Source organism: Lissotriton vulgaris, chromosome 10 (assembly GCF_964263255.1).
Source record: "Lissotriton vulgaris chromosome 10, aLisVul1.2, whole genome shotgun sequence".
NCBI lineage: Eukaryota > Metazoa > Chordata > Amphibia > Caudata > Salamandridae > Lissotriton > Lissotriton vulgaris.
Genome location: NC_141698.1, coordinates 329,877,728 through 329,902,384, shown reverse-complemented (window position 1 = coordinate 329,902,384; position 24,657 = coordinate 329,877,728). Strand labels below are relative to the sequence as shown.

The following is a 24,657-nucleotide window of genomic DNA, read 5'->3' as shown; positions in this document are numbered from 1 at the left end:
ATTATGAAGTGATCTGACCATATAACAGGAAAGAGCTTGTTGATCTGAATTCCCTGAGAGTTTGTGGATATAATATCTAGGGTGTGTCCTGCGTTGTGTGTGGGACCTGTCTCTAATATTGTTAGGCCCAGCGAGTTGATGCTGGAAATCAGCTCAGTCGTGTGAGGGTCATGTACAAGTTCATCGTGATAGTTGAAATCCCCTAATAGGAGGAAATTACTACACGCCAGAATATGAGGGGCTATAATTTCCATAAGTTGTGTGGCAAAGTTGGTTTTATTACCAGGAGGTCTGTAGATGAGTGGTCCTTTCCATGATTCCTTATTTTTTAGATCTAGAGAGAAAATAAGGATTTCGCCCCAGGTTGCCATGTGGGTGTCTGTTGTATGAATTTTAATGTGTGATTTATGGATAATTGCTGTGCCTCCGCCTCTCTTTCCAGTCCTGTCCAGTCTGGACATGTTGTACTCCGTGGGAAGGGCTACAGCTATATCAGGGGTAGACGAGTCTTGGAGCCATGTTTCCGTAATAAAGAAAAAATCTGGTTGTTCTAGATCTAACAGTGCCCAGATTTCAATCGAGTGTTTGGGAAGCGAACGGACGTTGCCATACAGACATTAAAGCTGTTTGGGTGGCTCAGAATAGAGCTTATTATAGCTGTGTTTGTCTTTATCGTGTGGCTTAGTTTTTCAGTTATTGCAATTTTAAGAGGTCTTCCATGACGGGGCTGTCTGTCGGTCTGAATTGAGAGGCAGTTTTTAAGGAGAGGAGCTCCAGTCTGGTGAATCTCAGAGTGGACATTTAAGACTGTCTGGCTTGAAAAGGGCAAGGGGGATGGCGCCTGGCGACGGTCAGGCGCGGATGGGCGCAGACGGGCTTGTCTTTGGCACGCCTTTGGCGCGCCGCTGCACGCGTCCGCTCGGCGCACTCGATTTTATCAGTGAGTGGGCAGGACCGCTAGCAGCAGTGCGTGGAGTGCTAACCGGTGTGTCCAACCGGAAGTGTGTCTAATTGGTGCTTTGACCCCTCCGTACAATCGGCACACGCCGTGACGGACCAGGGGGACACCCAGATGGCAAGTGAGCAAGTAGTAGCAAAGAAAGTCTTTGTTGCTTTTATAATTCAATTCTATTTTTACATGCGGCGCAAAATGTGGAGCAAATGGTTAAAAACCTGACAGGTCAGGAGCCACCTTTTGTTGGTTCTCTGGGTCTCACTTGTGTTTCGTTTCTGACTGCGTTTCTTTATGAGACCATTTAGAAATCAGTGAATTGAAAGGGAGTAACCCAAGCTGCAATAAAATTATACACCGCCGAATTCCATGCCTTAAGGAGAAACTAATATTTTGTTGGGCCTGTTTGTATGGAATGGATTCTGCATAATGTTCATAATGGTGTAATTTGGAACAGTGTAAAATGTTCAGATCGTAACTGATCCTTGGCATCAGATGTTTCAGGAAGAGTTTCATTTGGGCAGGAGTCCAAGATTTCAAAAGTGCAATTGTGCATTTAGTTCATTTAAAAGCAGTCATCAAGTTCTGGTTTAGAGTATATTTTGTAGATTCGGTCTCGAATGTCTCTTTTTTTAGTAAGAATCTTAAAGTGCCTTGTTTTGCGTGTAGAAGACTGTACGCCCATCTTAGTAAATTAGTGATTGCTCTGGCAAAATAACTGACCAAGGAGAATTCTAAATGCAGAGCTTGTACAGGGACAGCAGTTTGGCCCTTAGCCAGTTTACGGAGAATTTTCCCTTATTTTGTTTGAATTTGATGCCACTGGGTAATTGGGATATATTCACGAGCATACGATAAAATTGGGGGAATCTTAGAGCTGTAAACCTGTAGTAAGGAATCGAAGTGTCTTTGCCCAAAAGAAGAGTATAATTGTTGGAGCGCACCCACATGAATATCTGCTTTACAATTTGAATGCTACAGTTGGTTAGAGTTTCCTAGTGATTGATTAAAGATCCGCCCCAAGTAGGTATATTCTTTTACCACTTCTAGCGTACCTCCTCCCTGTGTCCAGTTGTGAGTTTTGTAATTATGTCTCCCTCTAAAAGGGACTATTTTCATTTTAGTTGTGTTTGGAACCAGGAAATTATCCTTTGTATATTTTGTTAGTACATCTAGTTTCCTTTTTAATCCAAAAGGGGTATCGAAAATTACAACGTTGTCGGTGTACATCATGGTGTGTATGTTATATTAGGCTTACATGTGGAAAACCATGTAATGGACGTGACAAATCATATCTTATGATTGTATAGAATTTCAGAACAACATGTAACACACTTCTTGTTGGCATATTAACTTGCAGGTTCCTGCGGGTGGTTATGGTTGACCTGGCCCTTGATGTTGACCTCTTGCAGGTACATGGATGTCTTCCCCAGCAGAAAGATTCACTCTGGCTGTATGTTGAAATTAAATATAGGAGATTACACACGAATTCAACACTTGATCGATATTTTCATATATGAACATGTGTATGTAGTCCAAAATACATTGATGGTATAATGGAAACATGAATAAGGTAACTTCGAACAGCCAGTTGTAATTAATATATCAAGTCACAGGTAGAGGATTGTATTGTATTGTATTGTGGTCTTATATAGCGCTGCTATCACCCTACGGGTATCTTGGCGCTCAAACAAGAATTAACGATTATCCTACAGTTCCAGATTAGAGAAGATGCCCCTAGGGAATAGTAAGGTCTTAAACTCCTTCCTGAATTTCAGCAGGCAGCTAGCTACCCTGAGGCCCTGTGGCAGCTCATTCCATAATTGTCCAGCTGCCACACTGAAAGCCCTGCCCCCCATTCTGGACCGTTTGAATCTAGGGACCAGGACTAAGCCAGTGTTAGCAGACCGTAATTGTCTAGGGGGCTCGTACCAATTGAATTTATCCTGCAGTGGTAAAGGTCCCTGTCCATGAACCGCCCTAAAGACGATGCATAGTGATTTAAAGCTGATCCGTTCTTTAATACTTAACCAGTGAAGGTCTCTCAGTGCCAAGGATGTTGAGGAGCTCCATGGTCTATTAAGAGCCACCTTAGCTGCCGCCGACTGCACCCTTTGGAGCCCTTGAAAGATGTACTGAGGGGCACCCAGGTACAGGGCATTGCAGTAATCCAACCTGCTCAACACTAAGCTCCTCACTACCAAGGCTCGAGAGGCCACTGGTAGTAACGGGAGGATCTTTCTCAGCCTACGAATTAGCTTAAAGCCAACTTGGATGGTTTTGCTGGCCTGTGACACCATTTGAAGGTTGGCGTCCATTTGCACTCCCAGATTGCGCACGTTGTTGGTCTGATTCAGAGAGTCTTCTTCTGGGGTAAGCCTAAATTCTGTCATGGAGTGCTTTAAGATTTTTGCAGCTGAGCAGTACATCACCTCCGTTTTCCCTCCATTCAATTGGAGCAAGTTAGCCCTGAGCCAGCCCGCCGTTTTCCGCATGCACTCCTGGAAGGCCTCTACTGAGGTCTCCTGCTTGCCCTCCAAGGAGAAAATCAATTGAGTATCATCCGCGTAATTTATAAAGCTGATACCAAAGGATTTAATGATGGACAATAGGAGTTTCAGGTACACATTAAGTAAAATGGGACAAACTGAGGACCCCTGTGGGACCCTGTGCGGGACGGGAGAAGCTTCTGATGCAAACTGGCCTAGGGTCACCGTCTGTTGGCGGTCTTGGAGGTACGACTGTAGCCACTCAAGGGCTCTTCCTCTCACTCCGTTGTTCCACAATCTTTGTAGCAGCATGGCATGACTCACAGTGTCGAAGGCCGCCAACATATCTAAAAGGACAAGAATCGACGCGTCCCCTCTGTCGGCGCGCAGTTGAAGGTTGTCCTTCACTGTGGTCAATGCCGTTTCCGTCCCGTGTGCTGGTCGGAACCCAAATTGGAATGCATCCAGCAGCTAATTATCCTTTAGATGCTTAGAAAGGGTTCTACTGACTGCCTTTTCCAAGATCTTTATTGTGAACGGGAGGAGGGAAATCGGCCTGAAGCTGGCAGGTAATGTGGGATCCAGCGACAGCTTCTTTAACAGCGGAAAAAACATTGCTTGCTTCCATGCAGCTGGCACTATACCTTCTTCCAGGGACTGATTGCAGATACTAAGAAGGTGTGGAAAAAGCATTTTGCCAAATTGATTCCAGTATCTGTGGGGAATAGGATCAGCCGGGGATCCTGAAGTAACACTAAGAGCCATATTAGCACAGGAATCCTCTGTAAGTAATTGGAAAGAGGTTAATAAAGAGTTAGCATTTAACTCGATACTTGGCTCCTTCTGTTCAGTGTCTGGAGGGTGGGTATTATGGGGGACTAAGTTCCCGACAATATTATGAATTTTCTCCTGAAAATAGCCTGAGATGTCATCACAGAGCTGTTGTGAAGCAATTGTCTTGTTGCATTGGTTGTGGGGCAAGATGATGTCCTTATAAATTCTAAAAAGAGTTTTGGTACTATTCGTGGAGTTCAGGATAGTGGTGGCATAAAAATTGGCTTTTGGTTTAGCAATTACTGTTTTATATTGGAGTTGGGCTAGCTTAAAAAGGTTTCTATCTACATCTTCGTGCTGTCTCCTCCAGCTCCTTTCTGCCTTTCTACGAAGACAAGGGGAAAACTGGGAAAGGCTTGGGTCCTGTCACTGTCCGGCCTGGACCACTACTATGAAATAAACAAAACAATAGCCGGGCAGCTTGAGTCTATGCAGTAGTGCACAGCCTAGTATAATGAATTGCTAGGTTGGACAACCATTTGTGTTGGATAACTTTTTCGTTTTATAAAATATTTTTAGGAATTTTTTGGCATCAAAAAATACAACACAACATTTACAGAGATACAGAAATACATTCAATAAACTGAAAAGAACATATCAAACACAGTACTCAAACAAGAAAATTGTCACACATAATTAACATGGACAACTGTGATAGGCCTCAGGTCAATCAATCGTTGAGGCACCAGTCCTGGATATAGACTGAACAAGTGGACTGACATATTGAAATAGTAGCCTACTTGTTACCACCTACACAAGATACACAATAGATTTGTCACAAAGTGCTATGGCTAGGAATGACACGGGGACAGATCCGCAATTTACAAGTGTGTTAAGTTGATTCCTAGCAAGCCCTAATTATTTGGTATCTTGGAGGTAAGAACGTCGACGCGTTTTGAACCCAACCACATTTAACGGGTTCTCCTCAGGACATGGACTGGGGGGGTCGTTGTCACTGTGAAATAATTAAAAAAACGGTGTCAGTGAAGGGGCTAATTTACATAAACTCCTCGCTCAGACTCAAACACTTTGGAAATGAGGGTACCTTAATGGTGAGAGGTTCGGATCACTCCCTGTGAACAAAATAGCATAAAGATCTCAGTTAGAAACGATGCTTCACTGTCTCTATTGTGCTACACTTATACACTTTGTCAGACCGAAACATACCTCAAGGGTGCGCAAAGATTGCGGCTAAAAAGGAGGGGTGCCGGCATGTGTCAGTTGTTCATTGTGCAGATCTATGTAATCTGGAGAAAGCAAAGGGACCTCTTAGTATTGCCCGTTATACCTCTGAAATGCTAGGACGTTCGAAAAAGTTGTAAAAGTCCTACCTTCATTTTGGGGCAAATTTTTCCTAACTGCACGCGTGTGGAGGCGGCAGCCACCGCACAGGCTTGTAAGCTGTTGATACAAAGAGCAAGCATTTAGGGAGACGTGATTTTCAACTCACCCGATATAGAATATGTCCCTGCGGGGTGACTTACTTCTCTGCAGAGTTTAAGAAACGCTACGGTCCGGCACCCGACTAGTTCTGGAAGACAGCTTGTTAGCCCAGGGGGCGTGTCTACCTGTGTTTGAATCGACTACGGTCCTGATGTATCATGGGAAATGTAGTTTTCGCTACCATATCTTGAAAATTAAGGTACAACTGTGATGTGCAGCATGAGACTCGTGTTAGAATGTGCAGGCATCTATAGATTTAATAGAGCAGGATAATCTTTTCGCTGTGATTATGTCAAAGTTGGTACACTACGATCACATGAGCTGCAGCAAGCAGTAGCAGGTTCGTGTTGCAGACATGCAAATCATTATAGATTGCTGAATTCATTCAGATCATTCAGTCCTGACATAGCAGTATTGAATTTTAAAATGAGGTAAGCCTCTTTTTGTGCCAGTCGTACATCCGGGTCCCCGCCGGCACCCGCAATGTTTTTGATGCTTGCCAAAATCGTCCATTTAAGATCATTGACCGAATGTTCTTTTTTCAGAAAGTGGGACACAAGAGGTGCTGTCAGTACTTTGTTATTTATCCGAGATCTATGTTGGATTATGCGTTGGCGCACTTCTTGTGTTGTTTTGCCTATATAGACTTTCCCGCAAGGGCAGGTTATGGCGTACACTGCATATTTTGTTTTGCAGTTCGTGAAGTCCTCGTGCCGCCAATGTTTTATGCCATCAGTAAAGTGAGTTCCTTCCATCGTCAGGCTGCACACCGAGCATGTGCCACACTTGTGGTGTCCTTTCACTGGGCCCATGATGAAGAGGGTACTCTGTGTTTCTCTTTTGGTTACCGCCCGGGTAGAGGAAATCTGCTGTCCTATGCTGCGATTTTTCTTTAGCGCAAACAGTGGTTTGCCGATCTCTGGAATGAGTTCCTCAACCAGATGCCAGTTGTTCCGGATAATTTTCTGTACCGGGGTCGTGTGGGGTCCAAACGTGGATACACATACCATCCGTTCCATTTGTGGTTTTGCTCTCTTCTGTAGAAGATGTTCCCGAGGTGTCCATCTTGCCCTCTTCATGGAATGTTTCAAGAGCTTGGCTGGATATCCTCTCTCTGTCAATTTGTTAGTGAGTGCTTCACCATGAGTGACAAAGTCTTCTGTTCTTGAGCAATTCCTTCTCACCCTAAGGAATTGTCCATAGGGGAGATTGTTCTTGAGGCTCTTCGGGTGATAACTTTTATAGTACAGGGAATTGTTCTTATCAGTTTTTTTCTGGAACAAGTCGTAGAAAATTCCTCTATCATCAACATCTCCAACAAGATCTTGACCAAAGCGGAGGAAGAACTGCTGCAATTGGGTCTTTCATTTGTACCTGACACACGCATAGACTTCACTAAAGTGACATTGGAAGTGATCGAAGTCTTTAGAAAAATCCGACTCAGATGGTTCTTTAAAGACGCTGTGAACCAGCCACAAACAGAGGTCTCGGGTCTAAGAAATAAATCATCCTTTTGTCCACCGAGCAATAACATGGCGAAGAACATCATCACTTTCGAACAAAAAGTGCTATCCTCACTCAACGTGTTGGAGAAGAAGAGACGATTTATACCAGCAAATCTCTCAAAAGATCAAAGACAAGCTATTAGTGCACTGTTTGCGCTAAAGAAAAATCGCAGTATAGGACAGCAGATTTCCTCTACCCGGGCGGTAACCAAAAGAGAAACACAGAGTACCCTCTTCAACATGGGCCCAGTGAAAGGACACCACAAGTGTGGCATATGCTCGGTGTGCAGCCTGACGATGGAAGGAACTCACTTTACTGATGGCATAAAACATTGGCGGCACGAGGACTTCACGAACTGCAAAACAAAATATGCAGTGTACGCCATAACCTGCCCTCGCGGGAAAGTCTATATAGGCAAAACAACACAAGAAGAGCGCCAACGCATAATCCAACATAGATCTCGGATAAATAACAAAGTACTGACAGCACCTCTTGTGTCCCACTTTCTGAAAAAAGAACATTCGGTCAATGATCTTAAATGGACGATTTTGGCAAGCATCAAAAACATTGCGGGTGCCGGCGGGGACCCGGATGTACGACTGGCACAAAAAGAGGCTTACCTCATTTTAAAATTCAATACTGCTATGTCGGGACTGAATGATCTGAATGAATTCAGCAATCTATAATGATTTGTATGTCTGCAATGCGAACCTGCTACTGCTTGCTGCAGCTCATGTGATCATAGTGTACCAACTTTGACATAATCACAGCGAAAAGATTATCCTGCTCTATTAAATCTATAGATGCCTGCACATTCTAACACAAGTCTCATGCTGCACATCACAGTTGTACCTTAATTTTCAAGATATGGTAGCGAAAACTACGTTTCCCATGATACATCAGGACCGTAGTCGATTCAAATACAGGTAGACACGCCCCCTGGGCTAACAAGCTGTCTTCTGAACTAGTCAGGTGCCGGACCGTAGCATTTCTTAAACTCTGCAGAGAAGTAAGTCACCCCGCAGGGACATATTCTATATCGGGTGAGTTGAAAATCACGTCTCCCTAAAAGCTTGCTCTTTGTATCAACAGCTTACAAGCCCGTGCGGCGGCTGCCGCCTCCACACGCGTGCAGTTAGGACAAATTTGCCCCAAAACGAAGGTAGGACTTTTACAACTTTTTCGAACGTCCTAGCATTTCAGAGGTATAACGGGCAATACTAAGAGGTCCCTTTGCTTTCTCCAGATTACATAGATCTGCACAATGAACAACTGACATGTGCCGGCACCCCTCCTTTTTAGCCGCAATCTTTGCGCACTCTTGAGGTATGTTTCGGTCTGACAAAGTGTATAAGTGTAGCACAATAGAGACAGTGGAGCATTGTTTCTAACTGAGATCTTTACGCTATTTTGTTCACAGGGAGTGATCCGAACCTCTCACCATTAAGGTACCCTCATTTCCAAAGTGTTTGCGTCTGAGCGAGGAGTTTATGTAAATTAGCCCCTTCACTGACACCGTTTTTTTTTATTATTTCACAGTGACAACGACCCCCCAGTCCATGTCCTGAGGAGAACCCGTTAAATGTGGTTTGGTTCGAAACGCATCGACGTTCTTACCTCCAAGATACCAAATAATTAGGGCTTGCTAGGAATCAACTTAACACACTTGTAAATTGCTGATCTGTCCCCGTGTCATTCCTAGCCATAGCACTTTGTGACAAATCTATTGTGTATCTTGTGTAGGTGGTAACAAGTAGGCTACTATTTCAATCTGTCAGGCCACTAGTTCATTCTATATCCAGGACTGGTGCCTCAACGATTGATTGACCTGAGGCCTATCACAGTTGTCCATGTTAATTATTTGTGACAATTTTCTTGTTTGAGTACTGTGTTTGATATGTTCTTTTCAGTTTATTGAATGTATTTCTGTATCTCTGTAAATGTTGTGTTGTATTTTTTGATGCCAAAAAATTCTTAAAAATATTTTATAAAACAAAAAAGTTATCCAACACAAATGGTTGTCCAACCTAGCAATTCATTATACTAGGCTGCGCACTACTGCATAGACTCAAGCTGCCCGGCTATTGTTTTGTTTATTTCTACGAAGACGGCAGAGTTCTTTTAACTCCGCAATAAACCAGGGGGCTGAATTCTTATCCTTATTTTTAATTTTGCACCTTGGGAGTAGGTGATCTAGATTCCTGACCATGGTGCTGCAGTACTTTTGGTAGCTCTTCTCCACCAAGTCAGTAGAGGTCAGATGATCATTTTCCTCAATCAGGGCTAGCGCCGTGTCACTATCCAGTTTAGCCCACCTCCTATCCAATCTGTATGTGCTTGCGGCCCTTTCTCCTTCCCGTTGAGCCCCTACCCTAGTTGTGAAAAGGACCAGATAGTGATCAGTCCACATTTGGGGTAGAATATCTTGTACCAATGTTTCTTCCTCGCTAGCGAATACTAAATCTAGTGTGTGCCCCCCTTGATGAGTGCTCTGATGCACCAGCTGTTGCAAATTCAAGTTCGCACACGTCAGTTGTAAATCTCTCAGATGCTTCGCCAGATTTCCAGTCTCACAGAGATTAAAGTCCCCCAGTATAATTACTCTTGTGTGAGACAGAGCAAAATTCGTAATGCTCTCATAAAGGCTCTGGTAATTTGTACATTGTCCCGGGGGCCTATAACACACTATGCATGAGAGTAATTTCCTCTTAGTTCCTTGTAAAGTGAATCCCATCAATTCAATTCCACTAATTTCATCCAGTTGTCATCCAGGATTGACAACTTATAATGGAACTTTGATTTTGCTTTACAGGGGATTCTGGGACTTGTGTTGTGATAGAGAAATGAAACGCATATGAGTAAAAATCACTATAAGTTAGAGAACAAACATGAAGTACTTTACATAGTCACAACTGCTAACGACAAAACATTTAGTTACATATGGAATGTGCTTAATGTATTACCTGGCACCACAATACAGTCTTCTGTCACAGACAGCCCATGCAACAGGTGGGTGTGCATAGTGCTGAGGACTTCCTTCTCAAGTGGGATGAGAGGGAGATGGGTTCCAGTTTGTCCACCAGATAGAGCTCTAACCACCTCTATCCTAGTGAACATCTCCATCACCTGTCTAGTCTCATCCTGCAATTGTTTTATGTTACACATGGTACAGACATCCTTACCCAGTGCAGTAACTCTGTCTGACAACTGCTGCTATAAGGCTCCCGTATAAATATGGGTGCAGGCAATGTAATTTTTGTAGTATTGAACTGTAAATCTGAATATAATCTCTGTCTCCTCCTCAGTAAAGTTGTGCTGTCTCCCCAAGACAGGCATTATCTTGGATGGGAAATTGCAAGGGGGTAGGCTGATAGGGCATGCATTAGCCAGGTCACAAAGGGAGCAGCCAGGTAGTTGTATGGGGTTGGGAGAAACAAATTATTGGATGTGTGATGCTTTTATGTGATTTAAATGTAATGGTTTTTAGGTGTAAATAATTGATTTGAGGTGTATGTACTTACTAGCTAGTCTGGTGTGTAGATCTCCGCCCCAACTGCCGAGACTCCACCGTGACTGCAGAGACTCCGCAATCATATAGATGTCATTCGCAAGTGCCTTTTTGAATACTGAAAAGTAGTAAATGGAGACTAAAGTTTAAGTTTACCTTTGTGTATGGGATCCTAAGTATTTTTTATGTTTAGAGATAGGGCATGGTTTGAACTACTCTGAATTGTGGATTAGCTAAAATGCCAGGTAAATCTGAGGAAGTTTTTTTTTAATTATTTTGTAGAGATTGAATTATAGGAATCCAAAAATATAGGGAAACTCAGTGGATAATAGTAAATATCTTGTCATCCAGCATTCCAATACACTGTGGGGCTCCGGTCTATCATCTAAGCCAGGAAAGGCTCAAGAATGGGACCATGGCAAGCCCAGCATACAAGTTAGGAATTAGATTGAATTTAGGGATTTGGGCAGCTGGGGTAATTGGGCCTGTGGTTGGCCATTGTCTACAAAAAAAAATGCAATTTCTGGAAATTACACATCAAAAGAGTATTTTAGGTGGTGTGGCTTGTGTGGATGACACTCTGGTTTTACCCAGAATGCACTGCAAACATCACATACTGGTTTAGAATTCATAAATATTTCCTCGGTAGAAAGCTGTAGAATTTGTGGACATAGCACTGTCCTACCTATTAGTGTGACAATACTTCTACCAATAAAAATGTACCTTACAAATGTGGTTGTGCCAATTGTAATGGGAAGAACAAATCACCAATGTGACCATATGAATTCAGTTTATTGTCAATATGAGCATTGTGTGCTGTGTTTTCAGAAATGTTCTATGGATTAAAGAATAAAGGGAACTGTTTTCTACAATCAAAACTACCACTGTTCTTTTCATTTGGGAAGACGCAAACTCAATTCTTGCTGTTTTTAATATTTGTAATCGATACAGGGCATGCCTATAACTTTGAACGGTTAACAATTTATCTCTAATGGGTTTCACTAGCAGTTTGATATAATTAATACGACCATGAGGAGCGTAAGAATTATGACATTGTTAGCGCTTCAATACGTTAAGATGATATAACCAATATTTGTGTGTCATGGGTATTAGATTTAGCCCATAACATATTTTATAACTTCTTATAGGCTTCATCAATTCTGGAGGTTTAAATACTGTTATTTTTGAGTGCTCGGTCTTCTCTAAACTTGGGAACCGGACATCGCTGTATGACATTAAGAGATTTTTCTATTTGTAAGTTTAAAGACATCTTCTTTCTTGAATGTTGATATTGACTTAGTTTGGTTTTCAAAACTTGTAGATCTGCCATTCATTGTAGGTCCCTCTCGACAGCCTAATTTGGGCACTTTGTCCGTAGCACAATATAACTTGGACCTTTTTGTGCATCATTATGACCAATTTGGATGCAGTTTTCTTACATTTATCTCTTGAGATTTTAAGACAATGTAACCGGATAAACACAAGTCCAGATTGTGCCATGAGTGCTATGCATTTTGATAATGGTCATTTATAAGGACTGTCTTCCTACTTACCATCAATATAAAGGTGGGTTTAACTTAGGATTGACTGAGCTTTAAGTTTACTAACAAAGGTATATACACTGTTGCTCTATACCATTTTTAGATTCAGCAAGATTGTATTATGATTATTAAATTAAAATAACATTACTGAGTTTGTCCATGGATTATTGTTGAATAATATTTGTGAGAATTGCAGTTGAGGAAGAAAAATGTGCCAAGGCTGTTACTGTATGGAAATCTATATTTTATTTATTCATTATTTCTCTACAGATTTACATGCTGTAGTATCAATTTGACTACTTACATTAGTGCCATATTTCGAAGAACTTCTGACACATGTTACAGACCTATCAAAGTACTCTAGAATGACCATATAGTGTTGTGAAATACTCTTCAGGTTCTGGGTCTTTTGTGCCATTTCACACTTTCCAATTTTCTCTCTTTTCTTCCTATATATCTAATTTTCTTTGTATAGGACATTGATAATTTAATTTAGAATTTGGTCTAGACCTGATGATGCTGAACCATGCGACTGTGACCATTTTTCAACACAGGACACGATGCACTTTATCATGTTTTGCGGACATTACATTGAGATCAGGAAAAGATATCTGCTCCCTATTTTACGTAACCAGGGCTTTATCCAGGTAAAACCAACCCTGTTGTTTTTGCAACTTCTCCCTAATGTTAAAGTAGCTTTCTCTGTCGCTAGTTTTCTAGTTGCAGGAGCACGTTTAAATAAGCACCGCATAAGGCACAGGCACTTTATCTCTGAAAAATGAATTTCCTCTTTTCTCATTTATCTGAATGAGTTGTGTTTTAATAAGCCCTTCCTTTTATCTCTTTTTAAATATTTATGTATGTCTCATTGTAGATCTAGTGTTTCTAATATAATGATTGTATGTTTTAAATTTGTTAAAATTTGTGCTCTGATGAAATCGTGATATGTAATTTTGCTCGTTCTTTTATGATTTTTAATAATCGAATAAAGATAATTGACTGACTGACTGACAACAAATGGGTGTGTGCCATTGTTTTTGCTCTTTTTCTCCCTTTTTAGAGTGTCTAATATATTCCTGTTTCTCTACTTTCTCTTGTGTTTCTACTGTATTCAACCATTACATTTATTGTCTTCCGATGGGCTTCAAAATGTTTATGTCTGACATTATAAATTGCAAGATATGAATTCTTCTTCATGTACAATGAGTAATGTTCTGTCTGGTTCATTTGTATCTTATGTTTTGTATTTGTCTACATATTGTAAATATTCTTTATTTGTGTTATTTAGGCCCTGAAGAAGTCCTGCGCTGTTGCCACCGACGTCGTGAACTTCGTTGCTTCGTTCCTCTTTCACAAGTCGTGACCCTCTACCAGCTGCCACTAAAGCCAACTTTGATACTTTCATGATTCTGCTGTGTATCTGATATCTAGGCACAAGCAAAGCTGTTGCCTTAAACTCCTGACCTGATAGCTGGCAGAGTTTCCCTGTTGTTTCGATTAACTTCAACAAGCATCACTGACCATCTTTGTAGGTGTATGTTGTTTTACCTCAATCCATTTCTCTCTAGGGTCATCAATTACAATGCATAAAGCCTTTGTCCTGATGATGGTCTTATGAAACGGCTTTCCAAAAGACCGAAACGTCGACTACCAAGTCTAACTCTGCTTACTATTCATCAGTCATCATTGATTTTCTTGTATCCATTTGAAATCATTGTGTTACTATTTATCAGCAGTATAGACTTATTTTGTGATGTAAGATTGGTGCATACAAGATACTCCTTCTATGTCTCAAATGCATTTCTCTGTACCCTATTTTTATCATTGACTGAATTCATCTATTACAAAGAAAATAATAATCTTTTGACTCAACAACCTGGTTATTGTATTTTTTCATTTCATTGTGTTAGTGTGGTAACATTATTGATCTTTATTAGAGAAATCACATCCAGCCACTAACTAACAGTAGTGTGGGTACTCAATCATTCTGAGTCCCTTATTTGCTGACACTGAGAATTTCAAACAAAATCCCTTGCTGGCCTATTTTTTCAAACATATTATCTGCCCAAGCCCGCAAGGGTATATTGGGTTGCTCACCCTTTCTATAAAGCTTTGGACACCCTGGCACACTTGAAATACCTCCCACGATTACAGAATCGATAATACCGATTCGGTAATATCGAATTTCTTCGCATTCATTCCTATGGGACTCCAAGCCCACAGGAATGAATGGGTAGGTGATTCCTTATTACCGAATCGGTATTACCCATTCGGTAATAAGGAATATTAACGATTCGGTATTTTTTACCGAATTATTCCCTACATATGAAATACCGATTCCTAAACACCGAATTAGTAAAATTCAGTATTTAGGAATCGGTATTTCCAAATTTCCTACATATGGCCCTACATTCCCTGAGTGAACCTAGACATTCAGCATAACATTACGATTCCTTGACTTATTTTTGTCCATGTGAAGAATGAACAAAATATTCGGTAATTTTGCTAAAAAAAAGCTGGATCAATTAACAATTATCATGTGCCACATGAACCCGTTATTGAGGTACAGAAGGCGGGTTCACCAATCGTGCACTTCTATGGATTAACCCATGTGATGGTGTTCATGTTGCAGCCCTTACTTAAGCAGAAGCAGATTGGTTGTCAAGGATTGTCAAGTTTATACTTGGGTTCATGTAAAGCCAATGCTAAGCTCATCAGGAAAATACTGTACAGTTTAATAAAGGGTGATCAGGTTACTGCAGCAGAACACTCAAGTAGGTGGTAGGATAACTTTAGACTGGTGTTGAAACGTTTGCATCTTAAAGGGCCACAGAGGAGGAGGGGGGATAGGCAAGTCACAAGCAGATTGCTGACAGATGCACCCATCAAGCTATTTCCACTGCTTCTAGTTCTCCCTTCAGATGGCGGACATACATTATGCAACTGAATGTTTATGTATTAAAGAATCAAATAAATGCTTTTATTTTTAACCTGCCCTAGTTCTCTGTGCCCCACGTGTGTTAGCCCTATTATGCACATGCATAACTGACCTTTGCTCCCTGGATCTGGGATTTTGGTTCCATCATATATATCATCAAAATTAGTTGCTCGTTATCGCAACGTAGGTCCGGCACATCCCGACTCTCACGTTTTTTCCCGGACGTGAGAGTCTGGATGTGCCGGACCTACGTTGCGATAACGAGCAACTAATTTTGAATCACCGATTTGCAGTACCGAATACAGGGATTTACGAACCAATCTAAGGTCACTTCAAAATAGACCATCCTTCCTTGCCTTGAGCAACCGGTTACACGTCTACTGTGTCACTAGACCAGGCACGATTCATATCGTTCCCCTGTTTTTAACCAACCCGACTAATTGATTTTCAACGGACACACCAGTCATAGGTGTCCCGCCCAACTGATCTGGCCTGATTAAGCATGGGCGAATTTTGCGGATCTCGCGTTCGCGAATTTTGCGGATTTGCGGATTCGCAATCCGCAAAATCCGCGAATTCCCGCGAATTTGCGGATTTTTTTTTTTTTTGTGTTCGCCCGTGTTTCTGCCAGTTCGCGAGGGTTTTTACAATTTCGCAATTTGCGAACTTACCTGTCGGGTCGCAAGTTTTGCGAACTTGTTGTTTCTACATGTCCAGCCTGTTTGGGACACTCTTCTTCATCACTGCCACTCTCTGTCACCACTGCCACTCTCTGACTACTCATGCCACCCTCTGGCCCACCCATGCCACCCTCTGTTTCATCACCACACCCTCTGGTTGTCCAGTGTACATTATTTTCGGCAAAGCAAAGCACACCTTCCCTGCCTCAAGTGACCTGAATTAATTTGGGGCTGATTAATGTGTCACAGAATATTTTTTTAGCTGGCACCTGCTTCCTTAGTGCGCCCTGATTAGTGATCTTTTGCACTTGCTAAGTGCTTTCATTGTTGCAAAATTAGTTACAACACCTGCCCTGCCCCAACTGACAATAATGAATTAGGGGCTAATTAATGTGTCACTGAAAGAATTTAAAGTTCCAGCCTGGCACCTGCTTGTCTGCTCCTTTAGCTGTAAATCAGGACCTTTGTGGCATACAGTTAAGGTCAGAGCAGGGTCACACAATAGTTGCAAGCAGGCAACCGAATTCTGGAGGGCCCCCTCAGGAAGCAATACAAAGAATCGTTACAAATCATGAGGTTGACCTTTTGCACCTGCTCATTGCTTTTGCTTTTGCTGAAATCGTTTTGCGGTTTTTTTCGTGCTATTCGCGGGGCGCGGCGTCGTGCGAAACCGACCGCGGAAGCCGCCAATTCGTGCGAATGAGCATTTTATTTTTTTGCGGCTTGTTGTTTCGCGAGTTTTTTTGCAGTATTCGCGAGCCGCTTGCAGCGCAACACGCAAATTTACCCCAAGGTCGAGTACGGGCGCGGCCATTTTGTTTGCGTGACGTATTTCCGTTTCCGCCCGCTATGTATAATCTCGCGCAGTAAGCGCATTGCGAGTAGAGGTTCGCACGAGATCGCGCGGGAAATCTAGAGGTTCGCACGAGATCGCGAGGAAAATCTCGCGCGAACTGACTTTCGCGCTCGGAAACGGGCGCCGGCCATCTTGTTTTTCATTCATTTCCTGTGTCTGGGCATGGTGTTTAATCCTCTTGATATCTTTCCCATCCTTTGCTTGTTTTCAGTTTTTTTTTTACGATTTTGCTTCTTATCTATCCCTCTCTTTTCCTAGCTGTATATTTTTGTCTTTTCTGCTATTTTTCTTTACTTTTAAACTACTTTTGTAAACTCTTTTCTTTTCTTCTTCCCTATCCTATTCTTTCTTAATTTTCTACTTCTTCCTACCTTACCTGCCCAGACCATGGTCAAGCCAGGCGCCGTGAAGCTGCCCAGGCACTTGAGGGCCGCAGCGGCGGCGGGGAGTAGTGCTGGACCCAGTGGCAGGACAGCAGGCGTGAGATCGAGGGGGGAGCAGGTGACGCGCCGGGAGATATTCAGCCCGGAGGAAGTGGGCGCGCTGGTCTACTTCGTCCAGCGCCGCCTGCCCAGGACCATCGCGGGAGGCGGCAGGATCGCGGCCGGCGGCTACAACATGCGGGAGCGCCGGAAGCGGTGGGAGAAGGTGTGCTGGGCCATATCCCACCTCTACGGGGTCCAGCGCACCTACAGCCAGGTCACCCATCGCTGGACGGACCTCCTGGACCGCGAGCGCGACCTGCTGGACCAGCTCGGCTTGGAGATCCCCGGGCTTGGTGAGTAGTAGTAGCCATTGGCATTTAATCACTCACTACTATGATGTTTTCTCCTGCTCTGTGTTGTTGTATTGCAAATATTTGTTTTTTACATGGAGCAAGCCAATAATGCCGCTGATGACGATTACATTGTAGTTAAATTATATTTCAAAATCTTCTGTGCATTTCAGGTGCACTGCTCTCCTTCTCAGTGGGGTTGCTACTATGCTTATTTGTTTTCTATTTCGTGGTCTCATTGGCCTGAGTAACTATTATGTATGAGTGTACTTAACAGAACTGCGTAATGCTAGACACTAGGGGGCAGATTACATTTACAAGCCCCTTGCGCCACGTTTACGTTGCCTTGCGTGACGCAACAGCGGCGTAAACGTGCCGCATCCCTGCAAGTCATTTACAGCATGACGCATCTAGGGAGATGCGTCACGTTATAAAGCCATGGGCCTGCACCACAATGGGTGCGTTCCTAGTACGCAGGGTGGGCGGTCCAGCGGCTGTGCGCCTCGCAAAATTGCCTGCGTGAAATCTACAAGATTTAACGCAGGCACTTCTGCGACGCTGCTACGTCAATTCAATTCCTTATGTCTGCTCGAAGCAGGCGAAAGGACTGACACAGCATGTAAAGTATTGGGTGGCCCTGAGCATTACTGGAGTTGCATTGCGTTGGCGACGTGACTCCAGCGATGCGCCGCTCTTACGTGACGAGATGCGTCACGCAAGTGCCTACCCTTGCGCCAGGGCGCGCCGCATTGTAAATGAGGCACATCTGCCGTGTCGCAAGGGTAGTTTTGCGTGACGCATTTGATCTGGCGCATCTCTGGAGATGCGCCAGAACGCGTAAGTAAGTATGCCCCTAAGGGGCAGAATTGCAATTACCGTCGCATCCCTGCAAAGTAGCAGGGATGCGCCATTAATTGTGCGGCCCGCTACCACCACCAAACATGGTGCGCCGTATTTGCAATGCGGCGCCCCATGGGCCCAAAACGTCACCGAAGCTTTACTGCTGGAGTTGCGTCGCAACGATGGCGCAGCTCCATCAATGCTCTGGGGTACCCTATCTCCCCAATGCTGGGTCAAGCCGTACGTCTGCTTCAAGCAGGTGCAGGGTTTGTGTGACGCATCATTGTCCTAAAGGTGACTGATTGATATTTTGTAGATTTCCCTCAGCCACTATTAGGATGTGTTCCAGCGCAGGAATGCCCTCCCTTGCGCCGGAACGCCCCCTGATGGCGCAGGGCTTTATAACGGGATGCATCTCCCAAATGCGTCACGTTGTTATAATATTATACGCCGCACCATGGCGCCCTTTTTTGTTTAGCTGCTGCGTCACAAAAGTCACGCAAGAACGGCGCAAAAGAGCCGCAAGGGCTTAAATCTGCCCCTTCCTTTGTAACCCTGACAATAAGAAAAATAGTGGCGGTGGATTGATAGTTTGACTATTTAAATGACTGGTAATGTAGCAGGCAACTGTTAGTGTTGTCACTGATCTGACTGAAATCACAATGGAGTTTGTCTGTCACTTTGCGTCTTGCCTGCGGACTGCTGCCTGCCAGTCCTAGGTGAACGTTTCAGTACTTTGTTTAGTGAGTTACGTGACTTTCGAAGTCACAGGTCCGCAAATAAATGAAAAGTAACCATAATCAATATAATTTCGCGGAAATATTTTGTTATTGTTCTTTTGAAATGTTTGATTTGGTTGACATTGACAAGCAACAATCATCCATGTTTTCTGTTCTTTCTTTCATGTTGTACGTCAGCTCCCCCCAGGGGCGAGAGGAGGACACAGGAGCAGCAGGCGGCGGATGCTGTTCATCAACAGGGCCAGGATCGGGCAGGCGAGGGCTCCTCTGCTGGCCCCAGTAAGTTTTCATTTTAGACTAGTACCTATTTTTCCTAGCGTTCCTCATTTGACTTTTTTCAACATTGTCTTTGCTCTTCTTGTAGACTGTATCTAAATTCTTATCCTGCCTCTACTATGACTCCCTGTGGTATTACTAGATTATTCTTATTAGTCTGTCTGTGTAGCTAACTAAGATTGCACGGTTGGCGAAACTCCCATGATTCTAGTCAGCAATAGCTCTATCAACTTAGTGCAGTCCTCTGGGATTGTCCATAATGTCTTTTGAAGTGTTCTATCTGGACTCATGCTTGCAAAAATTGCAAAACCTTTCGCTCAGTCACTCTAGTCTGGAGGACCAAAAAACACAGATTGTATTTAAATTTAAAAGCTTTATTAAAAGTAAACACATTTATTAAAATGAAGTCATAATAAAACTAAACGTTTAACTGATAATGGAAAAGTGGTTAGTGCTGACGATTAATTGAAGACATTTCTTGTGGTCGAGCCGAGCTCTCACCTGGTTTCAACTTGATCTTGTTGTTAGAAGTTCATCTTCTGTCTGTGTGGAGAAAAATGGTGCGTGTTAAAAAATCAGCCTTCATCAGTTGTGCCAAAAAGTGCAGCAAGACAACCTTCCCTGGAAAAAGGGACATTTTTTTTAACTTTAACGTAGACAGTCACAAATTACATTGTTTTCACATGTCTTCATTCCTAGACCAAATACTAGTGACTAGTGAGTGCTTTATTCTAAGATTCTTAAATGTACTTTGTAGGTGGAACATCTGGTGGCGGGGCCAGTGTGGTGGTGGTGCTCGACACGGAGGCGGAGGGCAATTCATCAGGGGAGGAGGCGGCGGCGGCGGCTGTGAGAGTTGAGACGGTGGTGGCGGCCAGAGGTAAGCTCTTATATATTCCTTACTTATTGAGATTGAAGACTAGCTGGGAAGGCAAGAATATGAGATGCATGGCTGGGTGAATGATGAAGCAATGATGGGTGGAAGGACAACAGCCTGGGTGGGTGACACAGAAACTGTATGTGTCCATATACCTGGATCATGCTACTATCTGACTCTTAGATAGCATATGTGTATCTAGAGCAGGGGTACTCATAGTACGGCCCGCGGGCCGGTGGTGGCCCGGCAAGCCTTCCTTGGCGGTGCGCAGACCTTGCAGACAATCACTGCTCCCCCGGCCCCCACAGAGCAGAGGCTTTTTTGTATTTCACCTGTTAGCGCCCCTGCATCTCCACTCTGACAATCACTGCTCCCCCGGCCCCCACAGAGCAGAGTGGAGATGCAAGGCCACAAAGAGGTGAAATAGAACAAAGCCTCTGCTCTGTGGGGCCGGGCAAGCAGTGATTGTCAGGGTGGAGAAGCAGGGGCGCTAAAACAAACAAAGCCTCAATAATATGTTAATGGTCTTTTAAAGACCTGTTAAGTACTTTGGTGTTGTTGTCTGTGTGTGCGCGTTGAGGAAGCGGTCTCAACCCGGGCTGAAGGCTGACACCGATAGACACACACACAGTGAGATGACAGAGGGAGAGGGAGGGCAGGAGGGAGAGAGAGATGGAGGGAGGGCAGGAGGGACAGCAGGAGGGAGAGAGATGTATGTAAATGCTGGGTCTGGTGGCTCAGTGGATGAGGGCATCTGCTGCAGGGACCTGTGTGCAACCTCATGGTCACAAGTTATCGTTTTGCTTTAGCCCCGCCCCCTCTGACTCCGCCCCCACCAGTGCGGCCCTCGGCCCCAAACTACACTGTAAATGTAGCCCCTGAGAGAAAGTTTGTGAGTACCCATGATCTAGAGAGAGTAGATGGTCAGTGGATGAACTAAGTGTAACTTTGAAGAGCATGTAACACTGCACCCGCACGTCCGTTCCAGTGTAGGAAAGGCAAGGAAAAGAACTTTTAATTTTGTCCAAATACTACCATAAGTAGTAGCAGTAGTTTGTATTGCAAGCACTGCATAGATCCGGTTATTATGGTGGCCACTCCCTACCTCTCTCAATAAGTTTAGTAGTACTCAGTCATTCATGTGTGGATGTATCACTGCCTGTCACTCAATAAAAAGCAAAGCACCTAAAGTCATCCCATATATAAGCAAAAACATCCCATGTGAAGTGATAGATAATCAGATTATTTATCTTCTTCAATTTTCCATTTCTAGTACTCATTTCCACTGTAGGGTGAAAGTTAAATTAATTAAGCAGTAGCCCTTGAGTTGTAACAGAGTATTCTCAGTGCCACCCGTAATAGAAAAGTAAGAGATTCACCACCTGCATGTACTGGACGGGTACAGTAACGCAACGGCAACGCAAGTCTAGGTCACTCCTCATGGCGTGCGTCTCTTTTTCTCGGGTGCAAGTTTACCGCGCTGGCATTATGCCGGCTTGCAGAAAATAACGTACCAATTTTCCAAAACAAGAGACAAGAAGAAGAATAAGACTGGTGTACTTTCATAGTCGACTCCAATGGAAGTCCACAGTGCTCATAGAATTTGTTCCTTAAACTCCCACTAATGTTAGAGCAAGGATGAAGAAGTGTGAGGTTAGATAGATACTGGCCTCAATAGTTATGTAATGCGCTTGCAAGTTGCTAGTTGTACTGCAGCACACATTTCTGCTGAATGATTGAGTTAATCTTAAAGAGCATTGGTTACAGACTATGTCTTTCTTTCTTCATATAGGTTCTCCTTCCAAACGAACAAGGAGGAAGGAGCTGGCTAGAGCGGCCCGGCAACGGAGAATCGAGGCCACTGTTGCGGAATATCGGCGGCTGGTGGCCCTGGAGGACGAGGAAAGTGTGCGGTCGACAACAACAACGTCGTCTGCATCGGCCTCCGTGGCCTCACCGGCTGCCACCCAGCACAGTGGTCCACCGAGACTGAGCCGGGCTGCCAAAGGCAAACGCCACCGCCGAGCAGCAAGGCCAACAGCTGCTTCTCACAGGCCTTGCACCTGCAAGGCAGTGAAGGCACGCCTGCGCCGCACTACCCTGATGGTGTCCCGCCTTCAGCAGGAGCTCGCCTTGCTCCGCGAGGAGCATGATGCCCTGGCCCAAAAAGTTAACAGCATCCACCCATAGTGTCCCTTGCCCCTTTTTTAGAGACTTTTGGGGGGTGGGAATTGGGAGTTGGGTTTTTGGGGACTTTTGAAGGACAATCGTTGGGGTTAGGGAGGGTCTTGCGGGAGATTATTTTGTTAGGGATATAAATATACTTTTTCAAACTTTATCTGAGCATACCTGTTTTTTACTGCTTGCCTGGTGGGTGGGGGTTTAACGTTGACTGTTTTCCTGAAAGTTTAGTTCCATTTTCTTCCTTTAAGTGTAAATGCCCAAATGTTTTCAACACTAAGTGCCTCTCACAGACTAAGTGAAGTGAATCCAAGAGTCCTAGGACTTTAGTAGTACTACCTTCAGTCTCTCGTCTCTCGTACTAATACTCCATTATACCCCCAAACCACCAAACGCTTATCTTACCTGTAATTTGTGTTTGAAAGTAGGGCTAGGCCCAGGGCTGGCTCCACGGGAAACACCGAATAACGTTGGCAATCTTGGTCGGATAAAATTTCCTCATAGCGGTGGTACTAGTGGTGTGACACAGTGGCAGTTGCATGCCTATGAAAAAAAAGAAAATGAAATCTGGTTTGTCCTCCTGAGCAATTCAACGGTACAACTGAGAATATAGCAGGTGACAGAAGTACAGTAGAGCAGTGCCACATTGTAGCCTAACAAATGGTAAAGTATAACTACTAATTCGGTTGAAGTTCTTTCACATTAGCAATGGTTCTTTGTCAAGCAGAGTAAGAATATATCATCGACAACTGTGGAAAGAAAGAATGCGACAGTACAGGGCCTGTGTGGAATTATTGATAACTATATTCAACATAAGGTCTCTGTAGCCAGATACCCGAGAGCCTTGCTGGTCACTATAAATCCATTCACAACAACACTCAATGGGGTTGGTCTGGAAGGTGTCACGTTTACTCCCCGTGATCCAGTCGATGCAAATATGGTTCCACCTCCAAATGTCACCAACACCCAGAAGTGTAAACACAGGGTGTTCGAGGCATTAGGCGAGGGAGAAAAATAACAAACTAAAATAAAAAATGTGGGATGGGTAAAGGTAGGGTCAGCAGGGAAAGGATACCTGTAAGAGAAGACAAGACAGGCATCAGTGAAGTGATGTCCTAACATACAAGGGTACTCTCATATAGTCTCACTAAATAGTCTGCAAGTCTCCCGCCTACTCATGGGAAATGTAGTTTCATAGTACGGTAGGCGCTTAGGGGCTGCGTAACCTGACAGAAGGTATAGTAGATAGAAAAGGAGAAATTGCTTTTTTTCTAGGTGTCCCCTCACTCACCAGGGTTGCCCCTTGGTGACATGCTTCATCATTGGGGCCATCCCAGTCCTCTACGGCCTGGGGCGTGCTGCGACTTGCGAATTACGTAGGAGCACTTACAAATGACTATGTGTGGTGCAGATAGTGGAGTGGACTAAGTGATGTGTTAAGGGATCAATGTAGAAGCCGAGAGAGAGCAAAGAAATGCAGTCACAGTCAGAGAAAAAGGCAAGGGATACTGTATCTATGTGGTTGTAGTGGTCCTGTTGGAAGTGGTAAGTAAGTTGCCCGCAGAAAAAAAATCCTCCTATTAGCGGCACTCCTCCATTGCAGCCGACGCTTCGTCCACCGATGTTGGTCACCAGAAGACACCCTGTCCACTGCCTGCCTGATGCTGAATTGTGGCTCGCTACTGTGAAGCCTGACTCCATCCTTTTTTCCCCATTGCAGAGACTGAAACCCGGCCTGTAATTATTCAACGAAAAACAGGAAGTGATATAATATTACAACACCACTGATAAATAAATATAAGGTATGTAGGCTGTGGAGTGCAAAAAGTCACAATTTGTTTTTCCTAGTAGACAGACAGTACAATGTTTTTGAAAGTGCGTACTCTGAGTCACCTTTTGAAGGATAAATAAGTATGGGCAAATTAATGTAGCGGATCTTGCCCCTCAAGCTAGGTGTACTGTAAACTGTGTTTTAGAACAAAAATAGATCTTCCTAGCAGTGCTCCCACCCAAAAAACGAGGCCTAGCAGAAAACTGGAGACAAAACTTACTTTGAAAGTAAAAGTAGGCCGAAGTACCCTAATTACCCATTACCCCCCGTGGATTGTATTCAAACCACTTGCAAGCAACCAAGCAAAAGTAGCCATAGCCAGCATCGCTCCAAGACTCGAAATCCCCCCCACTCAAACACATGCAATAGAAATACTGCTAACCCTAACGA

General features: G+C 43.7%; 1 protein-coding gene across 1 annotated transcript; it reads left to right on the top strand.

Annotated features, from left to right (window-relative positions):
- The first annotated feature begins 20,108 nt into the window (after nucleotides 1-20,108).
- Nucleotides 20,109-23,440, top strand: LOC147685192 (uncharacterized). Its single transcript, XM_086939597.1, has 2 exons — nucleotides 20,109-20,258; nucleotides 22,048-23,440. The coding sequence occupies exons 1-2, from the start codon at nucleotides 20,123-20,125 to the stop codon at nucleotides 22,443-22,445; spliced, it is 534 nt and encodes a 177-aa protein (XP_086795723.1). The 5' UTR covers nucleotides 20,109-20,122; the 3' UTR covers nucleotides 22,446-23,440.
- Nucleotides 23,441-24,657: the final 1,217 nt, after the last annotated feature.